The sequence below is a fragment of the Natrix helvetica genome, assembly GCF_964273705.1.
Source record: "Natrix helvetica genome assembly, chromosome: 1".
Lineage (NCBI taxonomy): Eukaryota > Metazoa > Chordata > Lepidosauria > Squamata > Natricidae > Natrix > Natrix helvetica.
The window spans coordinates 52,267,647-52,286,489 of record NC_138548.1 but is presented as its reverse complement, the minus strand read 5'-3'; the positions used below and the strand labels follow the sequence as shown (position 1 = coordinate 52,286,489).

Here is an 18,843-nt window from a genome sequence, read left to right as displayed (position 1 = left end):
TTTTGACAAGCTTCCTCAAAATATATCAATTCTGCCACATGATTTTGTCTTCCCATTTTATACCACTCCTCTATTACTTGATACCGCTGCTGCTATTCATGTGATTATCCGTGACTTTATTTCATGTGTGTTTCTTGTCTGACCCAAACAGGAATGCTTTCCACTATGAGAAAAATAATTCTGTTAATGGTTTTCAATCTGACAATTAAAGCTAGCTGTGATTCACTGTCAACAATGGGGTTGGCACTCAAAGAGCCATTTGGACCCATTTCCCACAGAAAATACTGGGAGACACAAAGACCTTCCCATGCCTGCCTACTTCCTGAGCGGCCACAAAACTAGCATATGTAGTTGAATTAAACATTCTGTTTTCTTCTGAAACTTTTCTTTTCTTCGATTTATCCATGGTTGGCCTACCAGGGGTCGGAAAGCTCAATACATTGTGTGCTGGCGGGTGTCACACATTGGTGGTTGTGACGGATACTTTGAACAACAGGGAGCTGCAGCAGAGGGATGAAAGAGTGACATGCAGCTCCAGAGCGGCGGGTTGCTGACCCCTGGGCTAGAACTATTGTGCTGTAGTGATATTTTAATGTATTTATTTATTAAACTTATATGTCACTGATCTCCCCTACAAGGTGACTCTGGGCAGCTTATACATTTATAATGTAATTTATTTCATACATTTCCTGTTCACTGTCCAATTTTACAGAAGATGGTCATGGGCCTTCAGTTGAAAAACATACTAAACCCTCAATTGCCTGGGAAAGCAGTCTTATTATTATTTTTTGTATGTTTCAGCAACAAAGCTGATGCAACAGAAAGGAACTTACTCTGCTCTCAATACAGCCTTGCTTGTAGCATGCCAAGAGATCAGGCATGTCCAGACAAGATGATGCTGTACTGTAGTCAGGCAGTTATCAGCATTCTCTGAAATTCCTCTGCCAAAGTGCTGAGGAAAGATGTGGTAGTTGTTCCCAACATTAGAGTTAAAACTAATTAAAAAAAATATGTTAGTAATAAAAATTCTAGGACTTCCGTTCCTCAGTTCCAGCTGAGAACAGAGTATATTAGATGGAATTTTAATATGTGATTTCCTAAAGATTCAGAACAAAAGAACAGTTCTGAAATCTCACACATGCTGAGAGCTACTTTACATGTGAGAAAGGCTGGCTGGTGCCTTTCACTGAGGTTTCAATTCTGAAAGTACTGGTTTTTCTGGCAGATTATCAATTACATCTTCAGAAGGCCCAATGTCTTATAACTTCTTTTTTTGTACTGCTAATAAGTCTAGTGGAGATTTGCCACAAGAAATAATATTTTGAAGGAGGACTGCTTAGTGGTTGAAAGGGAATAAGGGAAAAGCTTCCTATTAGGCTTTTCCTTGATTTTACAACAAAATAAAAATAGTTAGTAAGCTGAAAAATATTGCATTAGTACATTATCAGGTCCCTCGTTGTCTTTCTCCTGATACTATCCTTGTGGAAGTTGAAAACTATTTGGCTGTTGGGCAAGGAGTCTACCACATGATCAGATGCTTGACCACTTTAAGAGTTGCAGTGAGGGACTACATCGGAGTGAAATTCAGCAAGTTCTGACAGGTTCTGGAGAACCGGTAGCGGAAATTTTGAGTAGTTCAGAGAACCAGCAAATACCACCTCTGGCTAGTCCTAGAGTGGGATGGGAATGCAATATCCTTTCCCTGGTGTGGGTGAGAATGGAGATTTTGCAGCTTCCTTCCCCTGCCATGCTCACCAAGCCACACCCACAGAACTGGTAATAAAAAAAATTGAATTTCACCACTGGGCTATATCCACCCCTATCCACCCCAAAGCCTATTTTTTTTAAAGAAAGCTGAAGTACTACACATATGATAAAATTATTGTTGTTGTTACTACTACATAGTCATACTTTCAGAAAATGGAACAACTTCATTTCACACAAGAGCTGATTTGAATTTCTGAACAAGATATCGGAAAACTATACTAATGTGTCTTTCTTACAAGTTAATCTAATTCATGCAGCAGTACCCACCAGAATTTTTATCAGGTAGGCGATTTATCCTCCACACAATGGAATTGAAAGCATGCTCGTATTTGGCAGTTCCTAGTGTTACCCTCATTGCTGGTTCAGAACCAGACACGCTGGTGGATCCAAAGCTAGCAGTTTTGTTCACCTTTGCTTTCAAGGACTTCTCCCCAAGGACACTCTCTCTCCGGAAGTTTTTCACCCACTTATGTGGCACAGGATAACGAATCATCACATTTTCACAGGGGACTTGACTTAGAGGATCTCTGTTGGATGAGAACCCTGGTGACATCATCAGCCAGCTCTGAAGCTCCACCTCAGCACCATTGACACTAGCCGTAACCCTTAAAGTAAAAGGCATGGTCTTCTCAGAAAAGACACTCCTAAAGCGCATCAGTTCGAATCGGCAAGCATCCAAAGGGTTAAACATGATGACATGAGCACTGGCAAATGCCTCTTCATCCACACATGAATGGAAATGGCAATCATTCAATTGAATCCACTTGGTAGTGGTGGTGGGCATGATGTCCTGCCGCAAAACTATTTCATTCCCCTTAATAAGAATGTCGTTGAGGCCCAGCCTACACTCTGCCAGTCCAGAAAGAAAGCTGAGCACATGCACTCGTGTCAATACATTATGCTGCAAGATCCTGTTGTCTCCTTTGGCCAGAATTCCATAGAATTCATCCTTTACATCAACAGTGATTTCTTCCTCTTGGTAATTAAGTCCTACTGTACTTAAATCTGTTGACGAAGCAGGCAAATCCATCAACGAATCCTGAACAGCCCTGATAAAGCTAAGGAAATCATTATAATTGGTGGTGCCTAGCTTAATAACCTGTTCTTTTTCTGCTATGTGAGAAACAGCTGGCTTTGGTTGGTATTTCTTTTTTTCTTTGTAAGTAACACGGTCTATTCTCACACTATGTATCCTTCCATTTTCATCATAATTTTGAAGCTTGGGCTCTGAAACCTCATGATTTATTTCAAGCTTGACTTCCTTAAAAGGCTTTTCCAGTCCTTTTTCATAAAAGAGCTGTATATATCTTCTGTCTTTCAGTTTGACATATATTGGACCCCAGTGCCTAGAAGACATTATATTCTTCTTTTCTGGTATCCTCAGCATCATTGGCCAGCCATCTTTTTGCTGAGGGGGCCCCAAAGTGGACAAGGTATTATAGAGCTCAGTGGAGATTGTAGGGTCATCATCTGGCAGACTGAGGATGTTCAGCTGATCTGGATCACCAATATGGAGCTGCTTGAGTTGCTCAATAGCATCTCTATGTCTGAGGTGTTTCCTTGGCTCATTGAAGCTAATGGAATCAGGTTCCTGATGAAGGACAAGAAGAGAATCTCTCTGGTTTTTACTAGTGTTTCCAGAGAGAGAGTTGCTTTGGGTACGCCTATCCCTTTCCTCAAAAAAAGAACTGAATGGATTGATAGGAGAAGGTTGAACATCCTTTAGTGATACATCAAGGAAAGGATTAGTAGCACTCCAGGGTGGTGTTCCACCAACTGATGGCACCAAGGTGATGGAAGAAAGATCGAGCTTCTGAACTTTAGAAAAATCACCCAAGGTGCTCTTGGGGCGTTCCCTTTTTTTAAAGGATAAAGGGGTACTAGTGTCCCCATCTATGACCTGTGTGGTTGCTGTTGATGCTCCTTCTGATAACGATGAGGATTCTTGTTTCACAGGAGATGTAGTTATTGGAGAAGTGGAACTAACTTCATTGTCATCAAAAGTCACCCAGCTGGGGAAACGGGCTGTGGTTGCACTTTCACCGTGGCCATTAATGGATGTGCTGTTCAGCTGCCAGCTGGTGGCCTCCATACCTAGCTCCTCATCTTCAAGAAGAGATGAAGAATTGTCTGGCAGAAGGAAAAAAGAATATAATTACTACACAATGACTGAGATATTTTTTTATTATACACATATTGATTACATAGTAATGAAGGAATGAAGATATCCCAGTAGGCTCATAAGGTTTTCTGTGGGAAGAACAAGTTATATTAATGGTCCCTTTTATCTCATTTATATAGAAGCCATTAATAAAATCTTAACAGAAATAAAACCACCCTTCTCAAAATCAGCTTTCTTATATTGTTTAGATAACTTTAAGTTAGCTAGTAGAATCTATAAAATCTATTAAATAACTTGCAGATATTATATTTCTTTTACAGAAAATACGAGCAGAAAGTTTTAAGGGTGACCATTGTATAAGGCCTTTACTCCTTGTGAGATTGTCCTAGCTCTTATGTATGTTTAAAATAGATCAGATATTTCATTAAAGATAACATTCCATGTTGTCACATCTTTATGAGTGCATATTTATTGCAATGTCAAAAACCAGTTTTAGGATGGAAATGTACATGGCTAGTGGAAAAATAGACTCCTGTCTCTTATAAAGACAATGTAAGAACCAGCGAATCTAAGCCACGGGACATTCTGAAAACAAAAAGACTCTATACAACTGATAAAGGGAGTTCCAGTCTCAAAAACATATGCCTTTTAATATGCTTTTTTTAGTCAGAAAAGATGCTACTAGAATCCTGTTATAGAGAAGTGGTGTAGACTTTTTTCCCTTCACTATAACAACCTGAAGTGCAAAATTTTCTGCCTGCAGTGGGAAAAATCCTCTTACATGTTACTGTTCTTTTGCACTTACATCTCGCCTTTCTTTAAGAGCTCAAGGCTACGTCCAGGAACAGAAGCATTGATTGCTGAGGAACAATATCAGAAAACTATTCTGTTCTAATTGTGTGTTTCCTATAGAAGAAGAATACAAGAAACATGATGATGAATTAAATAGATCCTCTGCCTTATTGTAAGTAACATTCTTTTTATATTCCTAGACAAACTCTACTTTTCCATCTGCTTCTGTTAAAGAGATAGATGCACATATTTTGATATATAAAGGTATACCAAAATAACAATTCCTGTAGATGTAATAGTTACATCAGGAGTGTCAAACTCACACTGCCACGGCAGTGTCACATGACATATTGGGACTCCCCTTTGCTGAACTGGGTGTGGGTGTGGCCAGCGAGTAACACATCTGGCCTGTGGGCTGGGAGTTTGACAGCTGAGTTAGATCTTATCACCACAGAATAATCTTATTGCATTCTTTGATAATGTGACAAAATTAGTGGACCAGAGGAATGCCATCGATATAGTTTACTTGGACTTCAGTAAGGCATTTGATAAGGTAGACCATAACCTACTACTAGATAAAGTAGAAGAATGTGGGTTAGACATCATCACCAACAGATGGATTCGTAACTGACTGACCAACCTCACTCAAAGTGTAGTCCTCAATGGAAATGCATCTTCATGGAGGGAAGTATGCAGTGGGGTACCCCAAGGCTCTGTTTTGGGCCCAGTAGTCTTCAACATCTTCATCAATGATTTGGATGAGGGAATAAATGGGGAACTCGTCAAATTTGAAGATGACACCAAGCTGGCAGGAATAGCCAACACTCCAGAAGATAGGCTAAAGATAAGAAGGATCTTGACAAACTTGGACATTGGGCACTATTTAATAAAATGAAATTCAATGGTGAAAAGAGTAAGGTTCTACATTTAGGCAACAAAAACGAAATGCACAGGTACAGTATAGGTAGTACCTTGCTCAACAGTAGTAACTGTGAAAGGGATCTTGGAGTTCTAGTGGACAACCATTTAAATATGAGCCAGCAGTGTGCAGCAGCTGCCAAAAAAGCCAACACAGTTCTATGCTGCATAAACAGAGGGATAAAATCAAGAGCATGTGAAGTGTTAATACCACTTTATAATGCCTTGGTAAGGCTACACTTGGAATACTGCATTCAGTTTTTGTCACCACGATGTAGAAAAGATGTGGAGACTCTAGAAAGAGTACAAAGAAGAGCAACAAAACGATTAGGGGACTGGAGACTAAAACATATGAAGAACAGTTGCAGGAACTGGGTATGTCTAGTTTAATAGAAAGAAGGACTAGGGGAGACATGATAGCAGTGTTCCAATATCTCAGGGGTTGCCACAAAGACGAGGGAGTCAAACTATTCTCCAAGGCACCTGAGGGTAGAACAAGAAGCAATGGGTGGAAACTAATCAAGGAGAGAAGCAACTTAGAACTGCGGAGAAATGTCCTGACAGTTAGAACAATTAATTAGTGGAACAGCTTGCCTCCAGAAGTTGTGAATGCCCCAACGCTGGAAGTCTTAAAGATGATGTTGGATAGCCATTTGTCTGGAACGGTATAGGGTTTCCTGCCTAGGCAGGGGGTTGGACTAGAAGACCTCCAAGGTCCCTTCCAACTCTGCTATTGTAATATATAGGACTAGAGTGAAGTTTATTCATCAACTTCAACAAATTGTAGAGCATAAAGTAGTAAAGCATTTTATGGTTTGTATGTAAAAACTTGACTGAAATCATGAAACCATGTGAAAGACTGAACAGGTATGAGCATTTGCCTTCAGCGTATCTTGAAATCTCAAAACTAAGAACTGATCCTACAAAACCAGTAGAATGGCTTGCCTTCAGAAATTATGGTAGTTCATCACCGGGGGTTTTTAAGAAGAGATTGGGCAGCTATCTGTCTGAAATGGTATAGGGCCATGATGGCGAACCTGTCTGTCTGAAATGGTACAGGGTGTGCGCTGGCCAGCTGACTTTGACCTTCTTTTGAGGCCGTTTTTCACCCTCCAGAGCCTTTAGGGGGCTATAGGAGGCTTCCCTGAAGGCTCCAGTAGGCAAATGTGACTTCTGGTTTGTCCGTAGGTCCATTTTTCATCCTCCAGAACCTTCAGGGAAGCCTCCTGAAGACTCCGGAGGTCAAAAATTGCCCTATGGAGAAACTGGAAGGTACCATTCCCGAACTTCCGGTTTCCCCGTAGGCCCATTTTTCACCCACTGGAGGCTTCAGGGAAACTCTTGAGGCCTATGGAGAAGGTCCGGGGGAAGGTGCTTTCACCCTTCCCAGGCTCCTAGAAAGCATCTGGAGCCTCGGAGGGTGAAAAAACAGTGCCCAAAGCAAGGGGGGTGCTGGTCGTATGCACACTTGCGTGTGCACGCAGGTGGTGTCGTGCACATAGCATTATGGGTGTGGCGCACCCACACATGACCCCCATGTGCTCTCCCCTTTTGGCAGGGGAGCCAAAAAAGGTTCGCCATCACTGGTATAGGGTCTCCTACTTGAGCAGGAGGTTGGAGTAGAAGACCTCCAAGGACCCTTCCAACTCTGTTATTCTATGTTCTAAATTAGACTAAATACACAGTAGTAAATACACAGTATATTTGTAGTCTCTCAAATATACCATTCATGGTACCATTAGGTGAACAATTTTTATCCCTATCTTAGTAGTTCATGAAAGATTTTAATACTGGATTTTCCATAGTAAATGACAGCAAGTTCTTTACTGCATAAATCTCAGTTTAAGAACTGGATTATTGATCAACAGTGTAGCTAGAATATTGAATATCTACCATTCTCTGAAGGGTAGTCAGAAAATAATTATATATAAAATAAATAGCAAATTAGCAAAGAATAACTACATAGTAGCTGCATGAGAATTTTGAACCACGTCGTCAATCTTCAGTAGAACTATAGAACCATCACTTTTGTTAAATAAAAATGATTTAATAGTGGCCATAAGATGGTGCCATAAAACTAAACTGTATTATAAAAAATATTGATTTTCAAATTAAAATAGTTCAATATTGATTGTTAATATTACTTAACCTAACTTTAATATTAAAATTCAGAATATTTACTGCATGAACATTTTTTTTGCCAGAGAAAAGATCATTACATGGTCAAATATTGTCACGTACAACAACCAGCCCATTACAAAGCCTTCCATGTTATATATCCGTGATGGAGAAGCTATGGCACATGTGCCACAGGTGGCATGCGGAGCCATTTGTCAGGGCAAGTGAGGCATTACCCTATTAGCTGCCAGTGTGCATGCGTGTACTGGCCAGCTAACTGGCCTTCTTTTGAGTCTATTTTTCACCGGAGCGTGAAAAACCAGCCCTACGGGCAAACCAGAAGTTCAGAAATGGACTTTCAGTTTGTTCATAGGACCATTTTTCACCCTCCGGAGCCAACAGGAGGCTTCCCTGAAGGCTCCAGAGGGCGAAAAATGGCCCTACGGACAAACCAGAAGTCACCATTCCCGAACTTCCAGGTTCCCTGTAGATCTGTATTTCGCCATCCGGAGGCTTCAGGGAAGCTCCTGAGGCCTCCAGAGAGCATCTGGGGGGTGGGGGCAGGGGAGGCTGTTTTCACCCTCCCCAGGGTCCTACAAAGCCTCTGGAGCCTGGGGAAGCAAAAAAACCACAGCAAAAGCAGGGGGGGTTGCACGCACAGCATTATGGGTGTGGCACGCTGGTGCATGACCCGCCCTGTGCTTCCCCCGCTTTTGGCCGGCAGCCATCACTGTTAGATATGCTATCAAAATATGGCAGTATATATCTGTGTAGGTATGTTTCTATTTCTATGTTTATCTCTTTAAAGATCTCTATATGATAATTCCCTAGAGGTGTTGCATAGGAATGTGCACAAGCATATAAAAGAATGTTAAATAGAGTTTTTTATATAATGGCTCTATCTTCAAGATTTTTGTAAGTAGAAGTTTTTCAGACCAGCACAAGGCTCCAATTTTCCTTATTGTCCCATCATTTTGTGTGACCATTAATAGGGACTCTTAGATTTCTTGAAATCTGTGCATTTTACATGGCTACATGTGTAACCATTTCCTTGTATGTTATGATTGGAAAACCTCAACCAGTCTGTTTTTTGCTTTAGAGTATTATCAGCTATTTCAATCCACATAAAAGAAATACAGCCACTCCTTGTTCAGTAACTACCTCATTTAGTGACATGTATAACAGAAATAAACAGTAATTTAAAAACAACAATTTTCTGAGCAATGTGCACATTCCCCACCAAATTTCTTGCACTTGGCAACAAAAGCCTTCAGTGTGAAACTGATTAAACTCTAGTAAGTTTCAGGCAGCTGTGCAGCCAGCAGGAGGCTTCTAGTCAAGCAATTAGGGTCACAGAGTTGAGTTTGTTCTGCCCTGTAGAGAAAAGCCGTTTCGGAAGAGATCGCTTCTTTAAGCAATCTCTGCCCTGCAAAGGAATAAAAAAAAAAGGGGGTGGGGATGAGTGACGCACATTATCTGAATGCGAACACAGCAACCAATGATGTTTGTAATGTCTTTCTCAGTCACAGGATCACCTCATAACCATTTGGCTTAGTGACCAAAATATTGGAATGGAATGTAGTCCCTAAATGAGGAGAGTGTATATAAACAACCGACTACAGCTTATGCGTAAGACTAAGTAGAGGAGGAGTGTCAAACTGGCGGCCTGCGTCACATGCAGGCCACGCCCACCCCAGCTCTGTGAATGGGAAAAACGTCACAAAATGTGACGTGATGCGGAGAGTTTGGCACATGTGAAGTAGATCGTTTGGGTAATTGTTTATCTTCTTTTGCTATTTTCATTAACTTGCTCTTTCAGAAACAAAATTAATTTTCAGCTTCCTGAAATTCTCAACTGCACTCATAGAACTGAAGCTAGCAGCTAATAATGTACCCATACCAGGCAATGATGGGCCTCCTTACAATTTCTTTTTGAATTAAGAGTTCTCACTGATTTAGAATGCACTCAGCTTTCACCACTATTTGCTGTGGGAAAGGGAGCGATCTTGCTCAAGCTATGTTTCAGGTATTTCTTTTCACTGAGGAACCTCTGACCAATTATCAAAGAAATCAGGATTTGAAAAACACATGTAGGTTGTATTAAAAGGTACTTTTTGGTTGACATACAATGCTACATAATATTCAGTAACATTCTCAATATTTCTGAAACTGCAATTTTTCAAGTGCTTGTGAACTGATAACTCATTTTACACCATGAAAAGAGTCTTCATGGAGAAAACCTATCTATGTGGTTGTTAAAAGAGTCAACACCAACATAACAGGTGATAATCAAATAATCCCTGAAACTCTAAATTAAAAGTTTACATTTGATGTTATATCATCTTTAATCTTCTATCTACATACTAAGAAGTAAGCATTACTAAGAGTCAGTTCGTGGTTAAGGCATCAGGCTAGAATCAGGGAGATTGTGAGTTCTAGTTTTGCCTTAGGAATGAAGCCAGCTGGATGACCTGGGGCCAGTCACTCTGTCTCAGCCTTAGGAAGCAGACAATGGTAAATCAATCTGAAGTATTGACAAGAAAAGTACAGGGACTTTTCCAAGTCAGTTGCCACTGACTGGAAGATACACATGCACACAAACTTACATACACAGCACAATTAAATGCAAACCTGCCTGAATGTTGTATATAAGATTGTGCTGTTACGCTCTTCGGTGATTAAACATAATGATTTGTAGCTCTGTGTTTAAAAATAAAAATGAATCTAACATTTATTTATTTATTTGACTTATCAGTCGCCCCCCCCCTCTGCAAAGGGACTCGGGGCGACATACAATCAAAAACAAATATACAGATGTGGCATGGAGGAGGTGACATCAACGCTTAACAAATAAGATTCCAATAAAAAGCCACTAGGTTAAAATAAATAACAATAAATTAAAACAGTTAAAATAATTTAAAACCCCAAAATTTACATTTACCGTAATTAAAATTGCCAGGGAGGTTAGAAAGTTCTAGTTTAAGCCAGGCCGGCTAGTTGGAACAGGTGGGTCTTGAGTTTCGTGCGGAAGGAGCAGAGATCGGTCATTATCCTGATGTCTGGGGGGAGGTCATTGCAGAGGGCTGGGCCCATCACAGAGAAGGCCCTACTCCTGGGCGCCGCCCTCTGACACTGTCTGGTGGACGGCACCCGGAGGAGTCCCTCTCTGTGAGAGCGAATTGGTCGCAGGGATGTATGGGGCAGAATGCGATCCCGCAAATAGCTAGGTCCTGTGCTATGGAGCGCTTTAAAGATGGTAACTAACACCTTGAAGCGCACCCGGTAGACCACAGGGAGCCAGTGCAGCTCGCGCAGGAGAGGTGTTATATGGGAGAACCTCGTTCTCCCCATAATTGCCCGCGCGGCCGCATTCTGGACCAGTTGCAGTCTCCGGGTGCATCTCAAGGGGAGCCCCATGTAGAGAGCATTACAGTAGTCCAGGCGGGACGTCACCAGCGCGTGAGTGACTGTGCGGAGGGCATCCCGGTCCAATAGGGGGCGCAATTGGCGCACCAGGCGAACCTGGTGGAATGCCCCCCTTGCCACGGCTGCCACATGGTCTTCCATAGATAGCCGGGCATCTAGGAGGACGCCCAAATTGCGTGCCCGCTCCACGGGGGCCAGTTGCTCGCCCCCGATGGCCAGCGATGGAATACACTGGTTGAACCGGGGGGCCGGTAGCCACAGCCACTCCGTCTTGGAGGGGTTGAGTCTGAGTCTGTTGTCTCCCATCCAGACCCGTACGGCTTCCAAACACCGGGACATCACTTCGACGGCCTCGTTGGGGTGGTTTGGGGTGGAAATGTACAGCTGTGTATCATCAGCGTACAGGTGGTATCCCACCCCAAAACCACGGATGATCTCGCCCAGCGGCTTCATATATGTGTTGAACAGGAGAGGCGAGAGGACCGACCCCTGTGGCACCCCACAAGTGAGCGGCCTCAGGGTCGACCTCTGCTCCCCTGCCAACACACATTGCGTCCAGTCGGAGAGGTAGGAGCAGAACCACCGCAACACGGTGCCTCCTACCCACAACCCCTCCAGCCGGCGCAGTAGGATACCATGGTCGATGGTATCAAAAGCCGCTGAGAGGTCTAATAGGATCAGGATCGAGGAACAACCCCTATCTCTGGCCCTCCAGAGATCATCCACCAACGCGACCAAGGCCGTCTCTGTGCTGTGCCTGGGCCGGAAGCCGGACTGGCGTGGGTCTAGATAATCAGATTCCTTCAGGTGACGTGGGAACTGCTGAGCCACCACACTCTCTACAACCTTCGTTAAAAAAGGAAGGTTGGAGACAGGACGATAATTTGCTAGCTCCATTGGGTCCAGAGAAGGCTTCTTGAGCAAGGGCCTCACAACCGCCTCTTTCAAGGCAGCTGGGAGGAAACCCTCACTCAATGAAGCGTTCACAAGTCCCAATAGCCAGCCTCGTGTAACCTCCCAGGATGCCAGTACAAGCCAGGAGGGACACGGGTCCAATAAACACGTGGTGGCTCGCAGTCGCCCACGCAACCTGTCCAAATCCTCGGTGGCAACAGAGTCAAACTCCTCCCAGCATGGTCTCTCAAGACTCGCCTCGGACGTCCCCCCTGGAACACTGAAGGGGACCCATTCCCTCTGGATTTGAGCGATTTTATCCTGCAGGTATTCCCCAAATTCCTCTGCCCTGCCCTGCAAAGGGGGCTTCATAACCTGTTCCATAACCTGGAACAGGTTATGAAGATAACCTAGTTCCAGATGTCTATGGAGATTCTCGGACAACCTAGTACCAAGTATTCCTGTCCAGAGAGAAAAAGCCTGGAAAATACTGAGAAATGATTCCATAGAATAAAAAACTTGTTGGCCTGATTTATGAAATCAGAGGATGACATTTAGCAGCCTCACCAGAGTTGTCCTTTGCAGGGCCCAGGACCTTCCTTTATACTTCCAATGCAAATGTTTTCCTTATATTATTATACTACTCGTCGAGGCAACCAATTTCGTTGTTTTTATTTTGTACAATGACAATAAAGGCAATACTATACTAGGTAAACATTTACTATTGTTCTACTAAAGAGAATTGCTTAGATTATCTATTAAAATTCATGTTTACTGTATCTTTATGTTTTCCGATAAGAGTTTTCATAATTTTTCTATTTTGGATACAATCTAATCCATAATGTAATGAAATAAGAGATATTTCTTGTAAAGGTATTTCTACTTTTCAAAGATAGATATGTTACGGTGAAAGACCGAAATCTGGTGAATGTCGACATTCACCGGTGAAAGACCGAATATTTCATTACATTGTTTTACATTCGGACCTTCACCGGTGAATGTCGACATTCACATAGTCGCTTGGTGTATGTCCGAAAATACCCTTATCCTCTCGACACCCTTACCCTAATCCCCTTACCCTAATATCTCGGCTCCTCGCTTCCTTTTAAGCGTCTTCTTAAGGATCGCAGGTTTTAAAAAAAAAAACTCCGCGAATAGAAGACGCTTAAAAGGAAGTGAGGAGCCGAGGTATTAGGGTAAGGGGATTAGGGTAAGGGTGTCGAGAGGATAAGGGTAATCCTCTCGACACCCTTACCTAATCCCCTTACCCTAATACCTCGGCTCCTCGCTTCCTTTTAAGCGTCTTCTTAAGGATCGCAGGTTTAAAAAAAACAAACTCCGCGAATAGAAGATGCTTAAAAGGAGGCGAGGAGCCGAGGTATTAGGGTAAGGAGATTAGGGTAAGGGTGTCGAGAGGATAAGGGTAATCCTCTCGACACCCTTACCCTAATCCCCTTACCCTAATACCTCGGCTCCTCGCTTCCTTTTAAGCATCTTCTTAAGGATCGCAGGTTTTAAAAAAAAAAACTCCGCGAATAGAAGACGCTTAAAAGGAAGCGAGGAGCCGAGGTATTAGGGTAAGGGGATTAGGGTAAGGGTGTCAAGAGGATAAGGGTATTTTTGGACATACACCAAGCGACTATGTGAATGTCGACATTCACCGGTGAAGGTCCGAATGTAAAACAATGTAATGAAATATTCGGTCTTTCACCGGTGAATGTCGACATTCACCAGATTTCGGTCTTTCACCGTAACAGATACACCTCAACTACGTATGCATATGAACATGTATTTATTTTATTTATTTATTTAATCAGACTTATTAGTTGCCCCCTCTCCCCACAGGGACTCGGGGCGACGTACACAAGCAACGGTCTACGGACTACAAAGGAGGAGGTAAAAATAAATAAATACAATAATCAGGGAAGTTAAAACCCCAATAAGAATAAAAGTTTAAAAGCTAACATTGACAATTAAAATTAACCAAGGGGTGGAACAGTTGTCGAGATTATGCCAGGCCGGCTAGCCGAAACAGGTGGGTCTTCAGTTTACTGCGGAAGGAGCGGAGATCGGTTGTTGTCCTGATGTCTGGGGGGAGGTCGTTCCAAAGGGTGGGACCCACCACAGAGAAGGACCTACTCCTGGGCACCGCCCTCTGACAGTCTCTAGAGGACGGCACCCGGAGAAGGCCCTCTCTGTGTGAGCGAATGGGCCGCAGGGATGTATGGGGCAGGACACGATCCCGCAGATAACTAGGCCCTATGCCATGGAGCGCATTAAAGATGGTGACTAACACCTTGAAGCGCACCCGGTAGGCCACAGGAAGCCAGTGCAGCTCGCGCAGGAGAGGTGTTATATGGGAGAACCTCGATCTCCCCATGATTACCCGCGCGGCTGCATTCTGGACCAACTGCAGTCTCCGGGTGCACCTCAAGGGGAGCCCCATGTAGAGAGCATTACAGTAGTCCAGACGAGATGTCACCAGCGCGTGAGTGACTGTGCGCAGGGCCCCCCGGTCCAAAAGGGGACGCAATTGGCGCACCAGGCGAACCTGGTGGAACGTCCCCCTCGCCACAGCTGCCACATGATCTTCTATAGTCAGCCGGGCATCAAGGAGGACACCCAAATTGCGTGCCCGTTCCACCGGGGCTAATTGTTCATCCCCGATGGCCAGCGATGGAATGTGCTGGTTGTATCGGGGAGCCGGGAGCCACAGCCACTCTGTCTTGGAGGGGTTGAGCCTGAGCCTGTTGTCACCCATCCAGACCTGCACGGCTTCCAGACAACGGGACATCCCTTCGACGGCCTCGTTGGGGGGTTTGGGGTGGAAATGTACAGCTGGGTATCATCAGCGTACAGGTGGTATCCCACCCCAAAACCACGGATGATCTCGCCCAGCGGTTTCATATATGTGTTGAACAGGAGAGGTGAGAGGATCGACCCCTGAGGGACCCCACAAGTAAGGGGCCTCGGGGTCGACCTCTGCTCCCCTGCCAACACACATTGCGTCCGGCCAGAGAGGTAGGAGCGGAACCACCGCAATACAGTGCCTCCGATCCCCAACCCCTCCAGACGGCGCAATAGGATACCATGGTCGATGGTATCGAAAGCCGCCGAGAGATCTAATAGGACAAGGATGGAGGAACAACCCCCATCCTTTGCCCTCCAGTGATCATCCACCAACGCGACCAAGGCCGTCTCAGTACTGTGACCGGGCCGGAAGCCGGACTGGCGCGGGTCTAGATAATCTAGATAATGTAAAACATCTTCATACTTATATAAGTGGCCTTGAACTAACTGAAACACAGAAAACAAAATATCCCATTCCTGGGAACAAATGCTTCTTTCTAATGCACAAAAACTTCAATATAATTGTAATAAGCTGCAGAATATACAACCGAAACAATTTCATGGCTATTGCAGGCTGCGTGGGCAGCAAACTGTTTCAAAAAGGGAGGGGTTGGTGAAGAGCAGAACTGATCATAATTCATAAGATGAGGAAGAAATAGGAAATAAGCTTCCTCATTTCCACATTGTGCTGTCTAGAGAATAGATTATTTTAATCAGTGTCTAGAGGGCATCTCCTTTATTATTCACAAAATGACATCTTGAAAATCTGTGTGTTTGTGTAAGAGACACTTTAATAGGTTTTAGGCTAGTTCATAGTTACACTTATACAAATATCTCAGGTATAAGTACTGTTGTTGCTTTGCTTGGAATATTTTTATTGCCATTATAACTGTGTTGTTGGTGTTTGTTTGAACCATCATTTGTAGTATTTTAAATGTTTACCTGGGGTTTTTGAAGAAATATAATCTGAAGTTTTGTTAACTGACATCGTAGGTTTTGACTCTTGGATTCCAATACTATAACTGATATATTTCCTTACAGTGCAATTATTTATTTGGCCAGGAATAGGCTACAGAAGGGATGTCAAATTCATTCATTGAGGGCTGCATCAGGGTTGTGTTTGACCTTGGGGGGCCGGGGGGGGCAAGGCCTGGGTGGTCATGGCCAGCTCAATGTTACTTGCTGAGGCTCCATTTTCTGCCACGATGGCCTCTTGCAGCTCTCTGCCAGCAAAAACGGAGCTCAGTGGAGTGTGCACGGCCTGCCTGGGCTGTTTTTACTGTCAGAGGGTTGCGAGGTCGTCACGGCCGAAAACAGAGAAACAGAGAAAACAGAGAATAGGTGGGCTGCATGCAGCCTCCCAAAGCTCCGTTTTCACTGGAGCTGAGGAGGGCCGCACAGAGGCCTCACTGGCCGGTCCTTTGCTGTTTCTAGGGTGGCCCCACAGGCTGGATCCAGCCCCCGGGCCTTGAGTCTGACACCCCTGGGCTAGAGGAATAAAAAGTAGAGGAGTAGTGCTCCCTAAAAACATACTGTGACTTGAAGAAATTAAGGAGACATTGTCAAAATATCCCATTATAAAGTTTGAATCAATATCAGAATCCCAGGTAATCTAGTTCTGCCCTAAGAACATCAGTACTATTTTAGAAATTATGACTATGAGTAAAACAACAATTCCAAAGACATCAGCGATCTTAAGAACAGCAACAACCCAAAGAGAGCCCTGCTAAATCAAACCAGACTAAAAGCCATCTGTTTTCTACGTTGATAAAGTAGATGCTTCCAGGATACTTCCCCCAAAACCTGAAGGCTCTGAGATTCAACATTTTGGCTCCTAAGTTATTGGCATTCAGAGACAAATTGCCTCTGAGGCCAGAAATTGCTAACAACCATAATAACAAATAATCCTTAAATGAATATGTCTACTTCAGAGTATGAGAAGTTGTGGCCTTTTAAGATGTTGTTGAACACTAAATCTATAGCCATCCTTCAGAAACATTTCCACAAAATTGACGGGGGGCAGGGGGCGGGAAACTTTAAGCATGCCTCTTCAAGCTACTCAGCTGTTTTTGTGTCTGGGATCCTTAATAATTCATTAATGTTAAGACTATTTTAGAAACTGTTATTTTTCAGGAATGGAATGACAGGAACAAAAGAAAAGCGTACAGAAGATGCTATCCACCTTTTATTAAAAGCTCCAAGCGAAAGCAAGTTCAGGCAAGCAGCCTTTTGGTATGAAATCTCTTCTTGTTCTAATTCTGATAAATAGCATAGTGCATTCACTTTAAACTCTTACCAAGAAAAGCACAAAGAATGGAATTTTTCCTCTCTTTTGACAATACCAAGGAAGATATATTAACCTATTTCTCTCTGTTATATTCTAGTTGGTGGAGTAATAGACAGAAAGTTTGGATTCAAGTAGTAAGAAGAGGGATGCTATAGATCCACCAGGGGCAGAGGAGATACAAGATAATTTAAGATTACTTCATAACAGAAGACGTTGACTTGAGTGATCAATCTGATGTAACATCAAAGTACTATTTTCATCAGTTGCTATATAGTCAATTAATTTCCTGCCCAGTTAAAGTTTTCCATGAAAAAAAATTTCCATGAAAAATTTTTATCAGCTCCAAAATGAAGAATGAGAATGGCGTGGAATATAATACACAATTCTGACAGTAAAACTTTTTTTGGTGCATTCCTTTGTGTTAGACTTGATTTTTGCTGATTTCCTGGACAAGTAATTTTTGAGAATGGGGTACCATTGCCTTCTTCCTAGGGTTGAAAGAGAAGGACTGGCCCCAAATCATCCAGTTCACTTTGTGCATAAGATATGATTAAAACTCACACTTTACTGGTTTCGAACTTGGTGGTTTAATCACTTCACCAAACTAACTTGTGAGGATAAACAGATGACAAAATGACAAGAATTTAAATTTGTTATTTTTTTTATAATGATGATTAATGCCTCTTAGCCATATACTTGTATCTGGAATGCTGCAGGACCAGACTATAGAAATGTTGGCATCTTCAGCTGTTAAAACTTTTTTTTAAAAAAAATGGGCTATGAAATTATAATAATCTTTCTTATAAGGAAGTCAACACATTTAAGTGTCCTCAATTTGAAGTTTTTAAATCCAAACCTAATTTGACCGTAAGATATAAAAGTAGGAGCCTTGAAATACTTTAAAAATAATGTGCTAGGTAGCACCCAAGCCTTCTGTTCACAATTTTTCCAATCTGGCTGTTTATTTAAAATGTACCAATTATTCTTCCCTTCAAAAATCAACTTAAATGTTTTTAAGCAAAGTGGTCTCTTTTTTTTTGGTAATACATGAGCTTTAATGAGATTTGTTTTTTTAGTTTACTTTGTATTCTTATTTATTTTTCTTTTTGGATATTTTAAAATATCCCCTCTCCCTCTTACAGACAGACAGACAGAGAGACACACACACCATGTAATAGAAATAAACTAGATGAACTTTATTAAATATTGGAGTGCTTTGTTTATAACATACCTTGACTTTAATAGCATGGTATAAGTTCTAAAAACAATAGACCTAATTTTACAACAAATCAGCAAAGAGTCATATCATAAATAAGGTGATTGGAAACTGCTCTACAATGTGTGGGATAGAGCAGGGTTCCCCAACCTTTCTGGCTTTGCAGTTTGGTGGAGGGGGAGAGGGGACGGTTCCGCATGAGCGGCTAGCTTAATTTGTTCGAGTGGTGGGCACATGCACCCTCCACTCACGCAAATGGAGCATGTGTGCACCCAGTTATCTACAGCTCACGCAAGTGGAGATGCGTGCACATTCCCATGCCGCTTCTGCGGCCAGTTGCAAACAGATCACAGTCCACTAGTTGGCTGTGGCCCAGGGGTTGGGGACCCCTGGAACAGAGGATCTTCCTAGTAGAAGTAACAGATGCAAGAGACAGAGGCCAAAGTCTTTTAT

At 42.8% G+C, this 18,843-nt stretch overlaps 1 protein-coding gene and 1 long non-coding RNA gene across 10 annotated transcripts in view; one reads left to right on the top strand and one right to left on the bottom strand.

Moving 5' to 3' along the window:
• The window catches only part of STON2 (stonin 2), a 99,063-nt gene that overhangs the window by 20,375 nt on the left and 59,845 nt on the right, over positions 1-18,843 (bottom strand). For all 3 annotated transcript variants that reach the window (XM_081935600.1, XM_081935601.1, XM_081935602.1), the window contains one exon: positions 2,035-3,897. In XM_081935600.1, coding sequence (XP_081791726.1) covers positions 2,035-3,897 — 1,863 coding nt within the window. The remainder of the gene's footprint in view (positions 1-2,034; positions 3,898-18,843) is intronic.
• LOC309383266 overlaps positions 1-18,843 on the top strand; it is a 59,589-nt gene that overhangs the window by 38,720 nt on the left and 2,026 nt on the right. The window contains exons 3-6 of one of the 7 annotated variants that reach the window (XR_014173812.1): positions 4,713-4,853; positions 13,883-13,933; positions 17,021-17,119; positions 17,272-17,617. This is a non-coding gene — a long non-coding RNA (uncharacterized lncRNA). Of the gene's footprint in view, positions 1-4,712; positions 4,854-13,882; positions 13,934-17,020; positions 17,618-18,843 lie in introns of those variants that run through there. The other 6 variants (XR_014173807.1, XR_014173808.1, XR_014173810.1 and 3 more) reach the window with 6 other exon arrangements.